The sequence below is a fragment of the Rhipicephalus microplus genome, chromosome 3 (genome assembly GCF_043290135.1).
Source record: "Rhipicephalus microplus isolate Deutch F79 chromosome 3, USDA_Rmic, whole genome shotgun sequence".
Lineage (NCBI taxonomy): Eukaryota > Metazoa > Arthropoda > Arachnida > Ixodida > Ixodidae > Rhipicephalus > Rhipicephalus microplus.
The window spans coordinates 13,903,131-13,918,813 of record NC_134702.1 but is presented as its reverse complement, the minus strand read 5'-3'; the positions used below and the strand labels follow the sequence as shown (position 1 = coordinate 13,918,813).

Sequence of the window (15,683 nt, the reverse complement as noted above, 5' to 3'; positions counted from 1 at the left end):
GGTTGCAATTTGATGCGCGAGCCGCGCGCGCTGCATGCAGATTGAGCGCCTTATTGTTCGCGTTCGCTCGATGCGTGAAAAAGAACGCGGTTTTGTTTTCTCGGTGAACGCTGAGGGTGGTTTCCCTTCTCTTCTTCTTCTTCACGTGTTTTAGATGCTGAGACACGCTTTGGGAAACAGCTCGCGATTCCTGCAAATGAATACGAGAAACAATCTGGGGCTGGCAGATGCGCATCAATACAGAGTGAAATCAAATCCTTCACTCTCAGAATGCTCACCCTCGCTACACATTGCTTGGAAGGTGACGGCTCTAGTACGCGTATACTTGCCCAGTCGTGCAGTTTTTATTTATACATGTCTGAAATAAATATTCAATTCAATTCATTGTGCACTGTATCTTGTTCATGTACGGACGATAGCGTATATACATGCCGTCAATGATGATATTAGTGGTTCACAGTGGGAGACAGAAACCCCTGATCGCTTCTTCTTCACCGTTGTCTCCTGATCTCGAACACATGCCATCGAGTCGCTGAAAATTCTGTTAGTACGAACATTCGAGGATGCAAAGTCAAGATGTACTCGGGCATTCCGAGTTTTATCAGTGTAAGTTCAACAAAACTAAATTATCGCTCGTCTTTAGTACAGAAAAAGCTTGATTTGCGCAGAACATTAGTGACAACTGACAAGCTTAGGTTGCGACGCAATAATTAGGTCTTAAGTAAGAAAACTTTCCATAATCTTTTTAGTACTCTATATGTGGCAAAATTCGTTACCGTTTTGTTAACTTTCACATGGTGGTATTTTAGTGTTGTCATTTATTTAAGTTCTAACAGTGACTATTTTATTAGTTACATAATTTTAATCTTCTTTTTTCTCTCACAGGGTTAGGATAACTATGTTTTCGCAGATAATTAATTGACATGCCGTTTCAGAAGTCTCTTTTCTCCTTCGGCCGAAGTGTAAGTTCTGCCTAAGAAAAACCCGAACACTGCACGTTTGGTAAATGTCATTGTTATAAAACTACGCTCGAACCTCGTCGATCTAGCGACCTTTTTTTTATTTTTTAATCATCGTAGTAGGACAGAGCCAGGTCATTCGCACTCACGCATGCTAAACGCGTCGTGTGGTCGGCTTCACCATCGGGCTTCAATGCTGTCCGTGTGTGCGCACTACTAGTGACCTGTTTCACGCACTGTTATGTGCGTAGAGAAACTCCCGGGTAAAAGGTATCTCTAGTCTCTGTCAACCTCCGCTGCGGCGACGACCCGTCAAATGCAGCTCGACCACGGCATCCTCAACTCTCTCCGGCACTCGTCCTTCCCCAGCACCAGATGACCGCGGCGCGAATATGCCAACCACGGGGTCGCGGACAAATATGCGCCAGCACGGCGTGCTTTTTTTTTTATTCAGGGCTGATATTCAATTTCTCGTAGTAGCCTCCCCGTTCTCCACGCGAACGGACAGACCTGACAGGGGGGGCCTCTGCAGGAACGGGCGGCAGCATCCTTGCGTCCCTGCACGGTCATCGTGAACTACGCCAGCCTCTTCCCGCTGTTGAGGAGGCCTAAACGCGGTTCTGCGCATCGAAAAAGGAACGACGGGACCGAAAATAAGGGACAAACGGAATGGCGACAAAAGAGCAGAGACGGGGGAACACGAGAGCGGCGGTGACGTTATGTGCATATCTAGCGAAAGGAATTTGAATGGACGGGCGGGCGTCGGTGCCAGCGGCGGTAGCTGCGACGCGCGTTTTTTTTTTTTTTTTCTTAGCTCAGGCGGGGAGAGGAAGGATGCCTTTCGGGAACGAGCTGCGACGACAGGGACGGAGGCAATGACGACGCTGGGGCCCAGCGATGATGGCGGCAGCGGCGGCGTTATTGTATTTCGGCTAATCAAATGGATGGTCTGGTATTGCCGTCCTCACGGACCACCTCTCCTCCTCCCTCATGCGCGCGCTCTCTCTTCTGCCGCGCCCGATTCCTCGTTGCCGCCGCCTCGGCGAGATGATCTCGATTCACCCTCCGTCCGTCGTCGTCCGTTTAATATTTCACTCGTGAACGAACGCATATTCCCGGACGACGAATGCGGACGGTCCCCACCATCCACACTTTCTGCGACTGCTCCTCGCTTTCCTTTTCTACCCCCACGCTGTCTCAATGCCTCCTTCGTTTGGGTGGAAGCCGTAGGCATAAACAAATTACCGTCTTCGTTGTCGATAAAACTATGGCACGCTGAGGGTGCTGTATGAAAAAAAAAAAATAGTGATGACCATAAAGGGGGTGGGTAGCGATCAAGGCAGGCTTGCCTCCTCATGGGTGTAGCAATTTTTAAAGCTATAGTTCATGCTCATTGACACCGCTAAGCTCATATTACACAACCCTCTCTCTCTCTCTTTTTTCTGAAGTGATACTTTACAAGCAATGCACATGCCTCGAACTATAATTTGGGTGTCCTTGGACGCGAATTAAATTGTCCCGTATGACATGAAGATTCAGTTTATGGTACGATTAAATAATATCGTTATTCATCTACACGTTTGTTTGTGTATCACCTCTGAGTGTCTAGCCAATGCATTTTTGTTCTGTTGAGTTTTTTGTGGCGGGCTTGCTTAATGACTCTTAACACTCCAGCATTGAACGTTAAGACGAGCTTTCTCAGTAAAGCACACATGTAAGACTAGCGCAAGTAGAATGTTGTGCAAACTATGAGCACAACAAACGCGTTGTTCTTCATTGTTTTGTTTGTTTTTTGCTTGCTTCTTTGTTGTTGTTTGTTTGTCTGTTCGTTCGTTCGTTCGTTCGTTTCCCTGAATTATCCGTCTCTTAATGGAGGCCACAGACAATCCGCGTACTGGGTAGCAACCGGATGCTGATATCCGGTTAACCTACCGTCTTTCTTCATCTCTCTGTTTCTCTTCGTTACGAAAGCTCACTCGGAAAATGGAACTACCGTTTTCATTGAACTTACAGGAGAAGTGAGAATGCTACTACCTGATGAATCGATGTTCGCTGCACGACAGACCCTTCCCACAACCTTCTGCATTCATTCATTCATTCATTCATTCATTCGTTCATTCATTCGTTCATTCATTCGTTCATTCATTCATTCATTCGTTCATTCATTCATTCATTCATTCATTCATTCGTTAATTTGTTAATTCATTATTCATTCATTCATTCATTCATTCATTCATTGGGCTTGTGCTTATTATCCGTCTAATATATTGCGCACACGTAAAATGGCCACACCTCGTTTTGTCCGTCCTTGTTGGCACGTGCAACCACGCCGTTTTCTTTGTGTCATCTCTCTACACAAATCTGCTCGGTTTGAACAATTTCGCTTTACTTTCCTGCGAACCACCTTCGGTGCTTTTGCTCTAAAAAAACAAAGAAAGGAAAAGAAAAAAAAGCAGAAACCACCGTGTACGTGAAATGACAGAAGGAAGGCCCGAAGAGAGGTGAATGCAGTGTGGATTATTTATGAGCCGCGTTTGTTTATCGAGTTGTCACGACGCGTATTCCTTCCCGCGACGCCCCATCCTATGTGCGGCTGATGAAAAATAGCGAAGATAAAAGTGGGGGAGAGAGAAGGCTTACGCTGCGCGATTCTCCCCACACGCGCATGCGCATTTCGGCGTAAACGTGCGGTTGCACCGTACGATCGAAATCCAACACTTCTGCGGCTCGGAGAGAGAAAGAGCACGCATTGTTGATGTAGCAATTTCGCCCCCTGCATGCCACACGTTTCTGACTCAAACGCGGGCGTGGGATCTGCTGCGTGCTTATTAATTATTTATTTTACTTACAACATACGGTGGTTGAATGATGATTATGGTTAAATGATGTCTCACCAACTAGCCCAGCTCTCAACCCTACCGGTGGTTGAGAAATCAAGGGCATAGCAATATAATACTAATATCTCGGGTTTTACGTGCCAAAACCACGAAATGATTATAAGGCACGCCCCGTATACAGTGAAGGCCTTCGAAGGAAATTTCGATCATTTATTGTTCTTTAACATGCACGAACATGACACAGTACACGGGCCTTATACCATTTCGCCTCCATCGAAATGCGACCGCCGTGCCTCGGTATCGAACCCGCCACCTTGGGGTCAGCTGCCCAGCACTGTTCACCGTGGCGGACGGGGGCATCACAAGAATCGTAACTGATAAAACTAGCTGATAAAAAAAATGATGCTTTAAAAACATGGTGAGACAGTCGAACACACTATAACAAATAAGTATAATGACCACAAGATCGTAACTATAGAAATATCATCATCGTCGTCAGCCTGACTATAGGCTCACTGCAGGGTAAAGGCCTCTCCCGTGATCCGCAAATCAACCTCGTCTTGTGTTTTTTGTTGTCACCTAACTTTCTGCCTCCCTTTCGTGCCTTTGCCTGAGAATCCAGTGAGTTACCCGTAATGACCACGGAAATGCTGTAGGCCCGTGTGCTCAGATTTGGGTGCACGTTAAAGAACCCCAGGTGGTCCAGATTACCGAAGCCCTCCACTCTCTCATAATCATATGGTGGTTTTGGGACGTTAAACCCCACATATCAAATCAAATGATCATACCCTTAATGACCAGTGGTTATCCTGCCTACGTGCTACGTGCCCGCTCCACGTACATTCAATAGAAATGTATGGGACAGGAGACAGTCACAGTGGCGTGTTTAGTGTCGTAATGATACGTAATTAAGTAGTTATCAAAGTCAGAATTATCGTTATCACGAAACGCTGCAAAATAGTTGTGTTATTTCTGCTTCTCGTTGCTTTCGACATCGGACTGCCTATTAAATACGGGAATATTGTTAACGCTGTGCAGCAGCTTACCCGTGCTTTGGACTAGCTCCTGGTGAAACCAACGGTGCAAATAATAAACACATTGTTTAACAATGCTGCCTGCGCATTGTGTTCGAAGCGGAGTGAAGTATGTCTGTATGTATACTGCGGTATAGCGCATCACGAGTTTATTTCGCTGTTTTCAACGTATTAGCATCAATTAGGTTTTTCTATCGTTCCTTCTCACTTGATATATATGCATCAGTTTAAGTCGAAAAGGTGAGCAGCGTTATGTGTACTGCATACATCTATTCTGTCCGTGCACGGTGGAGCAGTAGTTATGGTGCTTGGCTGTGGCCTCGAAGGTTGCAGGTTTGATTCCTGCGCCGGCGGTCGATTTTCGATAGAAGAGAACTTGATTCTAGAAGCCCGTGTATACTGTGCAATGTCGTTGCACAATAAAGAACACTAGACAATTGAAATCCCACTATCTGACTCTAATAATGAATCCACTATGGCGTCTTTCATGATCACGTCAGCGCTATGGGGAGTAAAACCCCTGGTATTATTATTATCATTGTATATTATATATAAGGCAACAGCAGGGCGCCGTATGTTGGGCCTTTATTCACATCACTTCATTTCATTTCCTTAAAGACCCCTCAAGGTGGTATTACATAAGGGTGGGTATACAGTGTAGCTAGGTGAATTCACTCGGTAAGAAAGTTTGCTACACTGTCCAGAAGTTTGATGGGTTAGTAATGGCTGTAATGGTGTGCAATTCGTAAGCTTCTAAGGAATATATTGTCGCAGTGCAACGCGAACAAAAGATGACAGCAGCTTACGGCAGCAAAAAAGAGCATGTTCAAAATCAGCTGTACAGCAAGACGCCTGCTTCGTTGTCGTTCCGAAAAACCACCTGACCCACTAGCTGGAATCTACAAAACATTTCTGTCATCGTTCTTTTTCACATAAACACGTGTCAATATGCTGTTCAAACCATTTAACGGATCTATTATTTTCTTTCGTGACGATCAGACATGGTTGCTGTGACTTGCGGCATGTTCTAGCGTATGTATTGTATATTCGCTGGGTGTATTTTGACGAATACAAGCTCCAAGCGTGAAAAAAAAATAGGTAGTGATGTACTTCACTGTCGTAGGCGAGAGTGTTGAGAGGTGGGGGATTGAGTTCATCCCCACCCCCGGAATTTCATTCAACTTTTCGTGTGTGTATACAAGCGCCCGTACAAACAAGCAAAGTTTTATTGAACCCCACCTTCGAAAAAAAAATTCTGGCTACTCCCGCAATGTAGTTGCTGTCGGAATTGCGCTTTTTGCCACTCAGATGGCAGATAAGCGCACGTTGTATAGCTGAACGGTTTTTATGCGGCAGAGTGCACGAGTGGCGACCATGTCGTTTCGCTGGCGTTCCTTTTTCTTTTTCTCTCTTCACTCCGGCGTGGTTCGACGTCTGGGCGCCACAATGGACGTGCGTGAGCTGCATTAGACGCGGCTACTCGGAGATTCACGCCGGACCCGCCCGACTCGTGCATGCACAATGAGCGAAACCGCGGATTCTAATTTGTTTGCGCGACCTCGTTCACCGCCGCCTGAGTGCGCCTGCAGCGACATGTCAAGCACGGCATCGCCTGTCCCGCTGCTGGTGCACGCCAGAGGCGCTCAATTTATTTGCGCCCTCGTTTGTATGATGTGTGCATTGCCCGGAGTGTGTAGTATGTAGGGCATTCGAGCCCGGCCTACGGAAGCAGTGATCTGGCTCGCCTATATGGTTTCTGAATGAAAATTGAATTGGATACAACGAATACGTGCGCAATGCACACATTTTGCGCGCACCCTTGTGCTGACACTGAACTTTTCGTATATGGTGTGTCGATGTGTTATATAACGTAAAAATAGCCGCTTTCTTCTTATCGAGGTATATGGAATCACGTTCAGTAGCACTGGCAGTTGGCCGAGTTGGTGTGGGTTCATGGTTATAAGAACGGCGCAAAAACATGAGACGCCAAGCACCGGCGCTCGTCCTTGTGTTTTCTTCGTTTGGTGTCTTATTTGCGCCTTTCTTAACCATGAGGTATATTGAATATTTGTTTTTTTTTGCCATGCTCACGTGATAGCCTGTCAGCAGTAATTTAAGACAGAAAAAAATAATTAAGAGAATAGTTTTGCGCGATATGGATGGATTAAGATAGTGGGCTGTGGTGAATTGTCTTGAGCCAGCTATGTAGGAATGGACGTCATTGGGATTGGCGAAGGTGGTACAACCGGCGAAGCTGACGGGCGAACTTTCGTCTCCGCTTTCGTTGGCGCCTTCTTCGCAAGCGCGCTTTACTCACAATGCGAACTCCACCCCTACTTGGCACGCACGACTGCGTCAGCGCAATCGCCTGAGCCCGACTGACATGGCGAAACACGTACGAAGCGCGTGAGTCTCCGCTAAAGTTTTCTGTACGTTACGGGGTGTCGCACGGCCTCCGGGATCGGCCCACCGATCGGCGATAACATTTGATGACGTCGTCACCATGTTGTGACGTAACCGTGTGACGTCCCGAGAACGTCACAGCGCCACTACAAATTTTGGTGATCTGCGGCGACGTGATGACAATATTACGGGACTTAATCACTCGTCTGGAAGACGTCACATGTGCTCTTTGTGTTTTCTTTTGTACATGGACGGACGCCGTGAAGCCTAGGAGGTGTATCATTTACAGCTGCGTCGTTTGGAGTGTGGCAGCTTGGGCTAGATGGTATGACATGACGATAGTTATAGCGCGAGAACAGAACGACGACAAAGGGACAAGAAAGCAACGAAGGACACGTGTCCTTCGTGTCATTCTTGTCTCTGTGTCGTCGTTCAGTTCTCGCGCTATAACTATCATCCGTCGTTAGGACGACGCTGTTGTGAGCAAGAGAAGCCGAGGCAAGCCGGATTTCAGAAGAATGGCAGCACCTATCCCGTTTTTGGACAAAAGACAGCGTTAGGATGCTGGCACATACAAAATGAGCGTGGCTGGTATGTAGGACACTTGAAAAATGGAGGAAAACTAGAAAATGGAGTGAACGTAATAAGGCTTCTCGTGACGGGGCACAATAATTGCGACCATTGCGTCACTACAGTATAAGCCTTGAAGGTACCAATAGCCTGCAGGTAAGTCACTCTAATAGAGTGGTCAACCGCATGACCACTGGTCAGTGACTATCAAGTTGGCCCTCGCCACTTCATTGACTCGTTGCAGTGACTGAGAAGCACGCTGATGATGATGATATAGCCCTTCGTATACGCAATGCCGTACGAAGGGGGCTCCGTGCAGCGATCGACCTCGGCTATATTGCCAGGCGAGTAAATCAACGTCTGTTATTCCCGGCTGCCGCGCAGGCTGTCAGGCTCCACGGCGAGCCGAAAGCAGCAAGAGAGAAATTTAAGAGACTGGCAGGCGAATCGCGCTCTACGGGCCCTGCGAGGGAAGGGGATTTATAACGACCAGTAGGCGCCGGCCCGAAAACAATTAAAAGTGAATGAGGGGAAGGGGCCCGGGTAGGGCCCGAGACGCTTGGAGAGCTTTCGCGGTGAAGGCGCGGGCAACCAGAGAGGCTTCTCTGCTTTCGAGTCCTTTGGAGAAACAATAAATTACCGTCTCTTGTTTCATTTTGGGGTGGCCGAACAACCGCCATCCCGGCAAAAGCTCTCCTCTTCGAGCTTTTTCTTCTTCCTCCTTCCGATCTCCTCTGATTTCTGCCTAGAGGAAGGAAGAGGAGCGGGAGAGGAAGAGCTCTAAGAGGATGCGGGGAGGTGAAGGCGCGAACGGATCTTCGCCGGCGGCTTGCGCGATTAATTTTAACTGCTCCTCGGTCGCGACGCATCGACTCATTACTTCTGGGCCCGGACGCAAGAGGAGAGAACTTTAGCTGCGCCGAGGCTCGAGGAAGCGTGTGTATACGTGTGGAAAAGGGGAAAGTGAGGAGACTTGGCGATCGCGCCATTGCTTTGCAGGTTCCGTGAAATGCTCGCTTTTGCTGCTGCTGCAGGCGCTTCGCGACGTGCGCGATTGAGCAGAGGACACCGAGAGAGAGTGTATGTTACTTGAAGAGAGGAAGGCACTGTAGTAGCTTTCCGATTGGCCGCCCGGCAGAAGCTGCGAGAGCGGTGGACTTAAACTTGGCTTATTCGATGTAATTTAGAACAAAGCCTTGAGAACTTCTGCCCGCGCCAACTTGCACTGAACACAGCGTGTCTCTTTGCACTCTCACTTAACTCGCTATAGTTGCGTTCACAAATTATCGCTTGTAACGTAGGTGCGTCATCTAAACCCGAAAAGTGACGCGGTCCTCAAAGACAGGTCGTCGCACTGAGGGTATCCACGTCAAACGCAGACAAGCGTGGTCGTGACGCCTGCGCGATGCGGAAAGGAAACGCCACGGCGTAGAAAACGATCTTATTCGGTCATTCATCAAAAAGAGACCCATATATACACCGGTGTTTGGGCGCGTAGCAGGAAGCAAGGAACCCAGTGATGCGGTAGGGAGCCTCAATGACGTAGTCGTCGGGGCCAGGAGTTGAAGTCGCAGCCACTGCTAGTCGGACGCGTGGCTTTCTTCTTTTCTTCTTGAACTCGTAGCGCGTGCCACTCATTGCATACAATGGATGCCGCGGCGCGGGCAGCGGTTTGCCGCCGCCACCGCCTGCTCCGGAGAGGCATCATTAGCAAAGCGCATCTGGGCGGCTGTAAACAGGCAAACAAGTCGCGCGCATTGTTTATCCCTTCGCGGTGCAGCGCGACTCTGTGAGGACAAGTCGGCGCCCGGGTTTTTGAGGGTGGGTTGCGGACGGGCGGGCGTGCCCGCAGTGGCGAGGGAGCCCCCCCTCCCCCCCCTCACCCTTCCGCAAAACAAGAGCCACCCCGTTTGCGGTACGTCATTTCCAACCCCTCAGTTTTCTGGCTCTTGTCGTGGTATGCACATTGGTCGGGGAAGACTTTCGAGCCACGAGTGTTCCCCGACCCCCGGCGAACCCACGGGTGCTCTCGGGAAATCCGTTCTCTTACCGTCGAGCCACGGAAGCAGTTCCGGACTATGTTTTTACGCCGTGAATAAGACGCTATTTCCAAACCTTTGTCTCGTCCGTCGGACCTGATCGCTGTACGGCTGCACGCATAAACACACAGCCGGCGCCCTTCCTCCTCGCACATGTTGTTGTGTTTTATTTAGCAATAAACAAACGAACAAAAAACTTGCGCGTGTCTGTGAGGAGCCAGGAAGCGCGCTCCGCAACACTTAATGACGGCGACCACGCACAATGAACTCTCCAAGGCACACTCCGGTGCTTTAATTGCTGAAAGGACGCCAGGCACAAAACGCGATGCTTCACTCGTTTTGCCCCGGCCACCCCTTTACGTGAGTCCTCTCTCTGTCGTTACTGCAGTCTTCAAGTTTTCTGATACGTTCACTGGAAAGTGGATGCGCTCCACCTCATTTTCTCATCATTCTGTCCCGTTTTCTCACGAACAATAGCCCTGGAACCAACACGACAGCCTCCGTTAGCTTGTGTATATCTCGTGCATTGTGCACAGACGCCCGACTGTGGTTGCGGGATCTTCGAACACCGTAGACGTATATACATGCCGACTGGAGCATGTAAGTATCTTTCCCACCTCTAGGATTGCAAACTCTGCGATATCTTGTCTCTTCGTTTCTCTCATTACCTCCTTCCTCTTCCCCAATCTCTTCGTTTCTCTCATTACCTCCTTCCTCTTCCCCAAACTTGATCTCGTGTTCACTGGTCACAGTCTAAAGTAACCTAATGGCCGTGCTCTTCGCCCGTATGAAACAAGAGGTGAAAAGAAAGAGAAGTGGGAAAGAGTGCGAATGTTCTCGTTACCCGGGATGAACGAATAGTCGTTACATTCACGCTTCGTCATTCTTCTTCTTCTTCCTCTGGAAATGCTTCTTAACATTATATGCGATGCATAACGATATCCACCCTTCCGAGGCGCGTCAGAGAGCTCTTTCTCGAGGGCGTGCGGATCCCGAAGGGAGAACGTGATCCTCATGCGTGGTGCCTGTCCTCGAAAAAAGGGCTCCGAGCACATGCGCGTATGCTTCGCACAGCCGGCTTCGTACAAATGCTTCGTCTTCACGCTGCACGGCGGCTAAGGGCGAAGACGACCGAAATTCTCGCGGGAACAAGTTCGTTAGAGCAGATTTGATGCCGCACCAGTGGATTCCCCGAGCGCGAATCAGAAATCAGAGTGCGGCAAAATGCCTCGGCGTCTTTCTAAGGTCTCTTTTTTTTTTCGCCTATTATTTTGTTCAGCGTTTCTCGCTCGGCGTGTCCCGTGGCACCCGTTCAAAAGCTATAAGGACGAAACAACCTGTACCTATAAAAAGCTAGATTAAAAATAAATAAAATAAAATAAAAATGTCATAAAATTAAGAAGCATGGAGAATTAGGAACGGGCGAGCCGTAGAAAGGGTTGAAATCAAAGTTCGGTCGAGTGTACGCGAGTTGAGGACCTATAAAACGAAAACGGGCTGCCTGAAAAGAGAGTGGTTTGAAAAAAAAATAATAGAATCATTCGTGTGTGGGTATGTATAACACGGCCCGAAAAGCCAGGGGGTAAAGTGTGGGGGACCAAAAAAAAGGCGAGGGCGAAAATCAGAGAGGCGAAATGGAGCTCATTAGATATGCAAACTCGATTTATAATTCCCGGCGAAAACATTAATGGATTGAATTCTTGCTCGGCCGCGCCTTATATCGGGCCTCGGGGAGGAACGAAAGGGCTCGGCTCGTGATTCCTTCGTCGGATGTGTACGACGAGCATGTTTCGCGTGCCGCCTTCGTTATCATTTTGTTCGGGCCGGCCTCGTTGATTCTGCCCGATGCACGTGAAACGAGCGACCATCTTTCTCGCATTTTATTTTAATTCTGCTTTTTGGGGGGTCCTTTCCTCTCCGCCTGTCTCGGGGCTCCGCAATCAGACCACGCGTCACCGAGCGGCGAGCTCGGGAGCGCGTAGAATCGGCAATGGTCCGCGACCACCACCGCTCTTTCGGGCACGTCACCTCGGCGCCCGCCAGCGCCAAAACCCGGCGGATTGGGCTGCCCATGGCCAAACCCCGACCCACAGAACCCGAGCCCCCAACCGACCACGGAGCGTAATATCGCTTGTACGCCGCTACGCGCGCTGCTGCTATCTCGATCTCTGCTTGGACCTTTCCTTTTTTCTTTCTTTCGTCCTCTCCGCAGGACTCGCGTTTTGAAACAAAGCTTTTTCGTCCGAATGAACGCCGCTCCGAACATCATCCACAGCCTCCTCTCCCGCCTCTTTCGTTCTCATCTGCATGGCCAGCTTCGTCACTCATTTAGAAACGTGTAATTCGACTTTTTTTTTCTTTTTAATGCGTTCCCCCCAGGAAAGGGGAGGCTTTCTCTCGCGACATCTCTTTTTCTTTCTTTAATCGTCTTTTGTCCGCGAGCTCTTAATGTCCTGCAGCCGCGGGCAAGCAACTGCTGAACGGAGAATGGCGGCGGTGTGCGATTTTTCGCAGTGGTACTCTGAAGCTCGCTCGTCCGCACTCTTGTCGTGTAAATGTAGCGCGCGTGCTTCATGGTGTGCGAACGGCGCCCTCTCGTGTTGAAGCTTTAAAGTTTTACGGTCGGTTGTCGACCTCGGGCGACCCCGCTCGTTCTCGCCGCTCGAGCTATTGAATATACGGCGTAACAACCTGCGAAGCATGAGAGTACGCCGGCGCGCTATTAAACATCCGTATGACATCAATAAACGTAAGTCGTTCGTGTGTAACAACTGTCATTTCTTTCCTGTTGCTTTTAAAATTGAAAAAAAAGCATGTCGACTGAAACGCATAATGCATTTATCGGCAATATCAAAAACGAGGACGTTATACATAATGTGTAAAGATATATGTTCCTTATTTATCACCGACTGTCACCTCGTTTCAAGACACCCTACCCTTTCTATGCTATTATGAGAGTGCTCTTTTTTGTATGTGTTTGTATGTGCCTGCATATGCGGACGCTAACACGTAGACGTTATTCTAACACACACACACACACACTACCAGACAAATGATAAAGCTAAAGGAGAATAACTTTAGTGTAACATTTAGTATCATTTTACACATAAATGTCTCTGTCGAGGCCAGTTTGCGAGCTTTTCGGATCGTTATGTAGAGCCTGTAAAGAAATGCTAAAGCATTCTTGTGAGTATCGTACATAAGTAGCAATGTCAATGTCGACTATAAAGTACGCAGTACGTCTAATATTCGAAATTCAAATGGGTTTGCGTGTATAATTTTATTTTTCTTGCGATCCTCGCTGACAACGCGCGTCGTCTTGTCTGTGCAGCGCATACCCGGCCCGGAGCGGAGCCTCGGGCTATGCGACCCCCCGCCACTGAAGACCACAGCGCCCTGAACGACTCGATACCGGCGGAGGACGCCCGGCAGACAGGTCAGTCGCCGACGCCCTTTCTTTCTTCTCTCTGGCGTCTGACAAGTACGCCTTAAGCAGAAGGATGTTATTAACCCTTTCAGCCCTAGAACTTTCATTTTTGCCAGGCAAATTCTTAGTATTATTTTACTAATAATTGGGGTCTCAGAAGACCATAAATGAAAAATTTAGTCAGTAGTGTAAATATTTATGGATTTACTGCCATGACATCGAATTAGCTAATCGTGACCTGATAATCAGGAAATGATAAAAATGGTAATTTCTTTTGCTGCTGTGCCCTCGAGTGCACAAAATCTGAAAAAGAAAACGTTGTATTTTAAAGTGTTGAAAGATCCTAAAACAACTTCAGTACACCAATCCGAAAGTGCCGTCTTCCCTCCTGTGCTTGCTGGCGTCATTGTCACCAATGACCTCGGTCCAGATTGCACTTCTTTACTGCTCCATGCTCCACGAAAATGAAACAACGGTGGTGTTGATAGCAGTGAGGATAGGTGAAAAAATACCTCTGCAAAAATGACCAGGTTTCACTAAGTTTTAAAGGTTCTAGGAAAAATTTTGTGTGGTGTCGTCAATTGACGACACCAGGGCCGACAGGGTTAAGCAAAGCGCATCGTAACGGTAGTACACCTACGACTTAGACGTTTTGTTCATTTACCGGATCAGTTCACGACAGCGCATATGAAAAGCGCGTGAATAATGGACGGTATCATTTTAAGAAAGCGAGGACCAACAGCTAATATATACGATGCAGATTGTCACTTTATTTCCTTCTTGATTCCGCAACTATAAGAAATTATTGACTGGAGTAGCTCAAACTACAGCCTATTGCCTCAGGTCTCAGGACGATGTACTGTACATGCGAAATTTCTTACGTGTCACCATTGAAATCAATTGATTTTTATTCTCTTGTTCAAATTAACACTTAAAGAAATGGAGCAACGGCATTAACACCTGACGGAGTCCTCCCATTCCAAACTGTTCGCACTCAAGCTTTGGCAACACAAACGGAAGTGATGGTGTAGCTTGAAAACTTACAAAAGACACACACAGAAGTGAAATGTTTCAAAAGCATGGCGATTTGAAAGAAAGAAAAAATATTCAAGACATGGTATATTGAAACCAACTGAACGTTTTTTTCTTCTTCGAATTGCCGCATGCAGAGTGTGTGTAAACACTGCCTTGTACTGCTGAGGCTGCCGTATCGCACTTTGCTGGATTGCAAAATGACGAGATAATTTTCACTCTTCACGCGAAGATTATTGATCTGACTATTCACGCACAATCAATTCGCATTTAGTTATAATTGTAGCGATAGCATTTTCATTCACTTGTGTGTTGGACTTGAAAAGGGTGTCAAATGCACTGGACAAAGCGTCGTACATTACACAGGCTATGTCAATGTGTATGTTCGCAATTGTTCTTAGGGTAATGCCTCTCATAACTTTTTGGCACTTCAAGACACCGAGCTTTGAAGAACGTGAGCCTATGTGCTTGAGTTCAATGTGTTTGTACTCGTCCTGGATATCTTGGTGGATCGTGTAACTCTGTGCTATCCTTATATACTTACGGAAACAAGCATTAGAGCTCTAAAGCTCAGGAGAAAACACGGGAAAGTTCAAAAGAAGTCGAGAGAACAGAGTAATTAGAGAGCAAGACGATTCCCTCCCCGCTTATTTGCAAACCTTAAGAAACTATACGTGCAAACCTCCTTGGTTGTTTATAATACGGCTCCAAAATCGCCAGTCAAGGGCTGCGCGTCGTTTGGGACGCGAACGACCAGAAAACTAGGCGGCACCTCGGGTGGTCTTTCCGCTAATGTCCATTTTTTTTTCTCTTTTTCCTAAGGAACGAACAAGATCGCAATGTTGCTGCCCGCCGAATGTTATGCTTGTACGCCGTCTCCTCGACGCACCTTACACCCTCCAATTCTGCGCCATCCCAGCCTTATAACGCTCGCACCCCACCCAGCACGAAAGAACCAAGAAGAGGGTGACAAAAAAAAGTTAAATTTTCGGAAGGGCCAAACGGCATCGTGAGTTGCGCGTGCTCGCATCAGCGCGGGGCATTTCGTCGGCCGCGCGTCGTGCCTAATTAGCAGCTTCCCCGGCCGGTCGTAGAGCGGGACCCAACCCTGTTCTTTTTCGCGCGCGCGTTCAGCGTGTTTGTATCCGCGGCGCGCAGAAGGCGCGCGACGTGTTTGCTGCTCGGCGTATATACGACGCGACTCTCTCTCTCTCCCTCGCCTGTCTTTCTTTTTATTCTAGGCTAAATATCTCGTTGCTGTTTTCTTTAAGAGGACACCACTCCCTGCTTAGCCTAAGCGAAGAGAGCGAGTTTAAAGATGGAAGTGGCTGTCAGCATTTGCCAAACGAGACTGCATGGCACTCGCCCCGTGTGCGAGGCTG

General features: G+C 48.1%; 1 protein-coding gene across 2 annotated transcripts in view; it reads left to right on the top strand.

Annotated features, from left to right (window-relative positions):
• ct (homeobox protein, cut) overlaps positions 1–15,683 on the top strand; it is a 699,473-nt gene that overhangs the window by 487,848 nt on the left and 195,942 nt on the right. For both annotated transcript variants that reach the window (XM_075888929.1, XM_075888930.1), the window contains one exon: positions 13,174–13,278. In XM_075888929.1, coding sequence (XP_075745044.1) covers positions 13,174–13,278 — 105 coding nt within the window. The remainder of the gene's footprint in view (positions 1–13,173; positions 13,279–15,683) is intronic.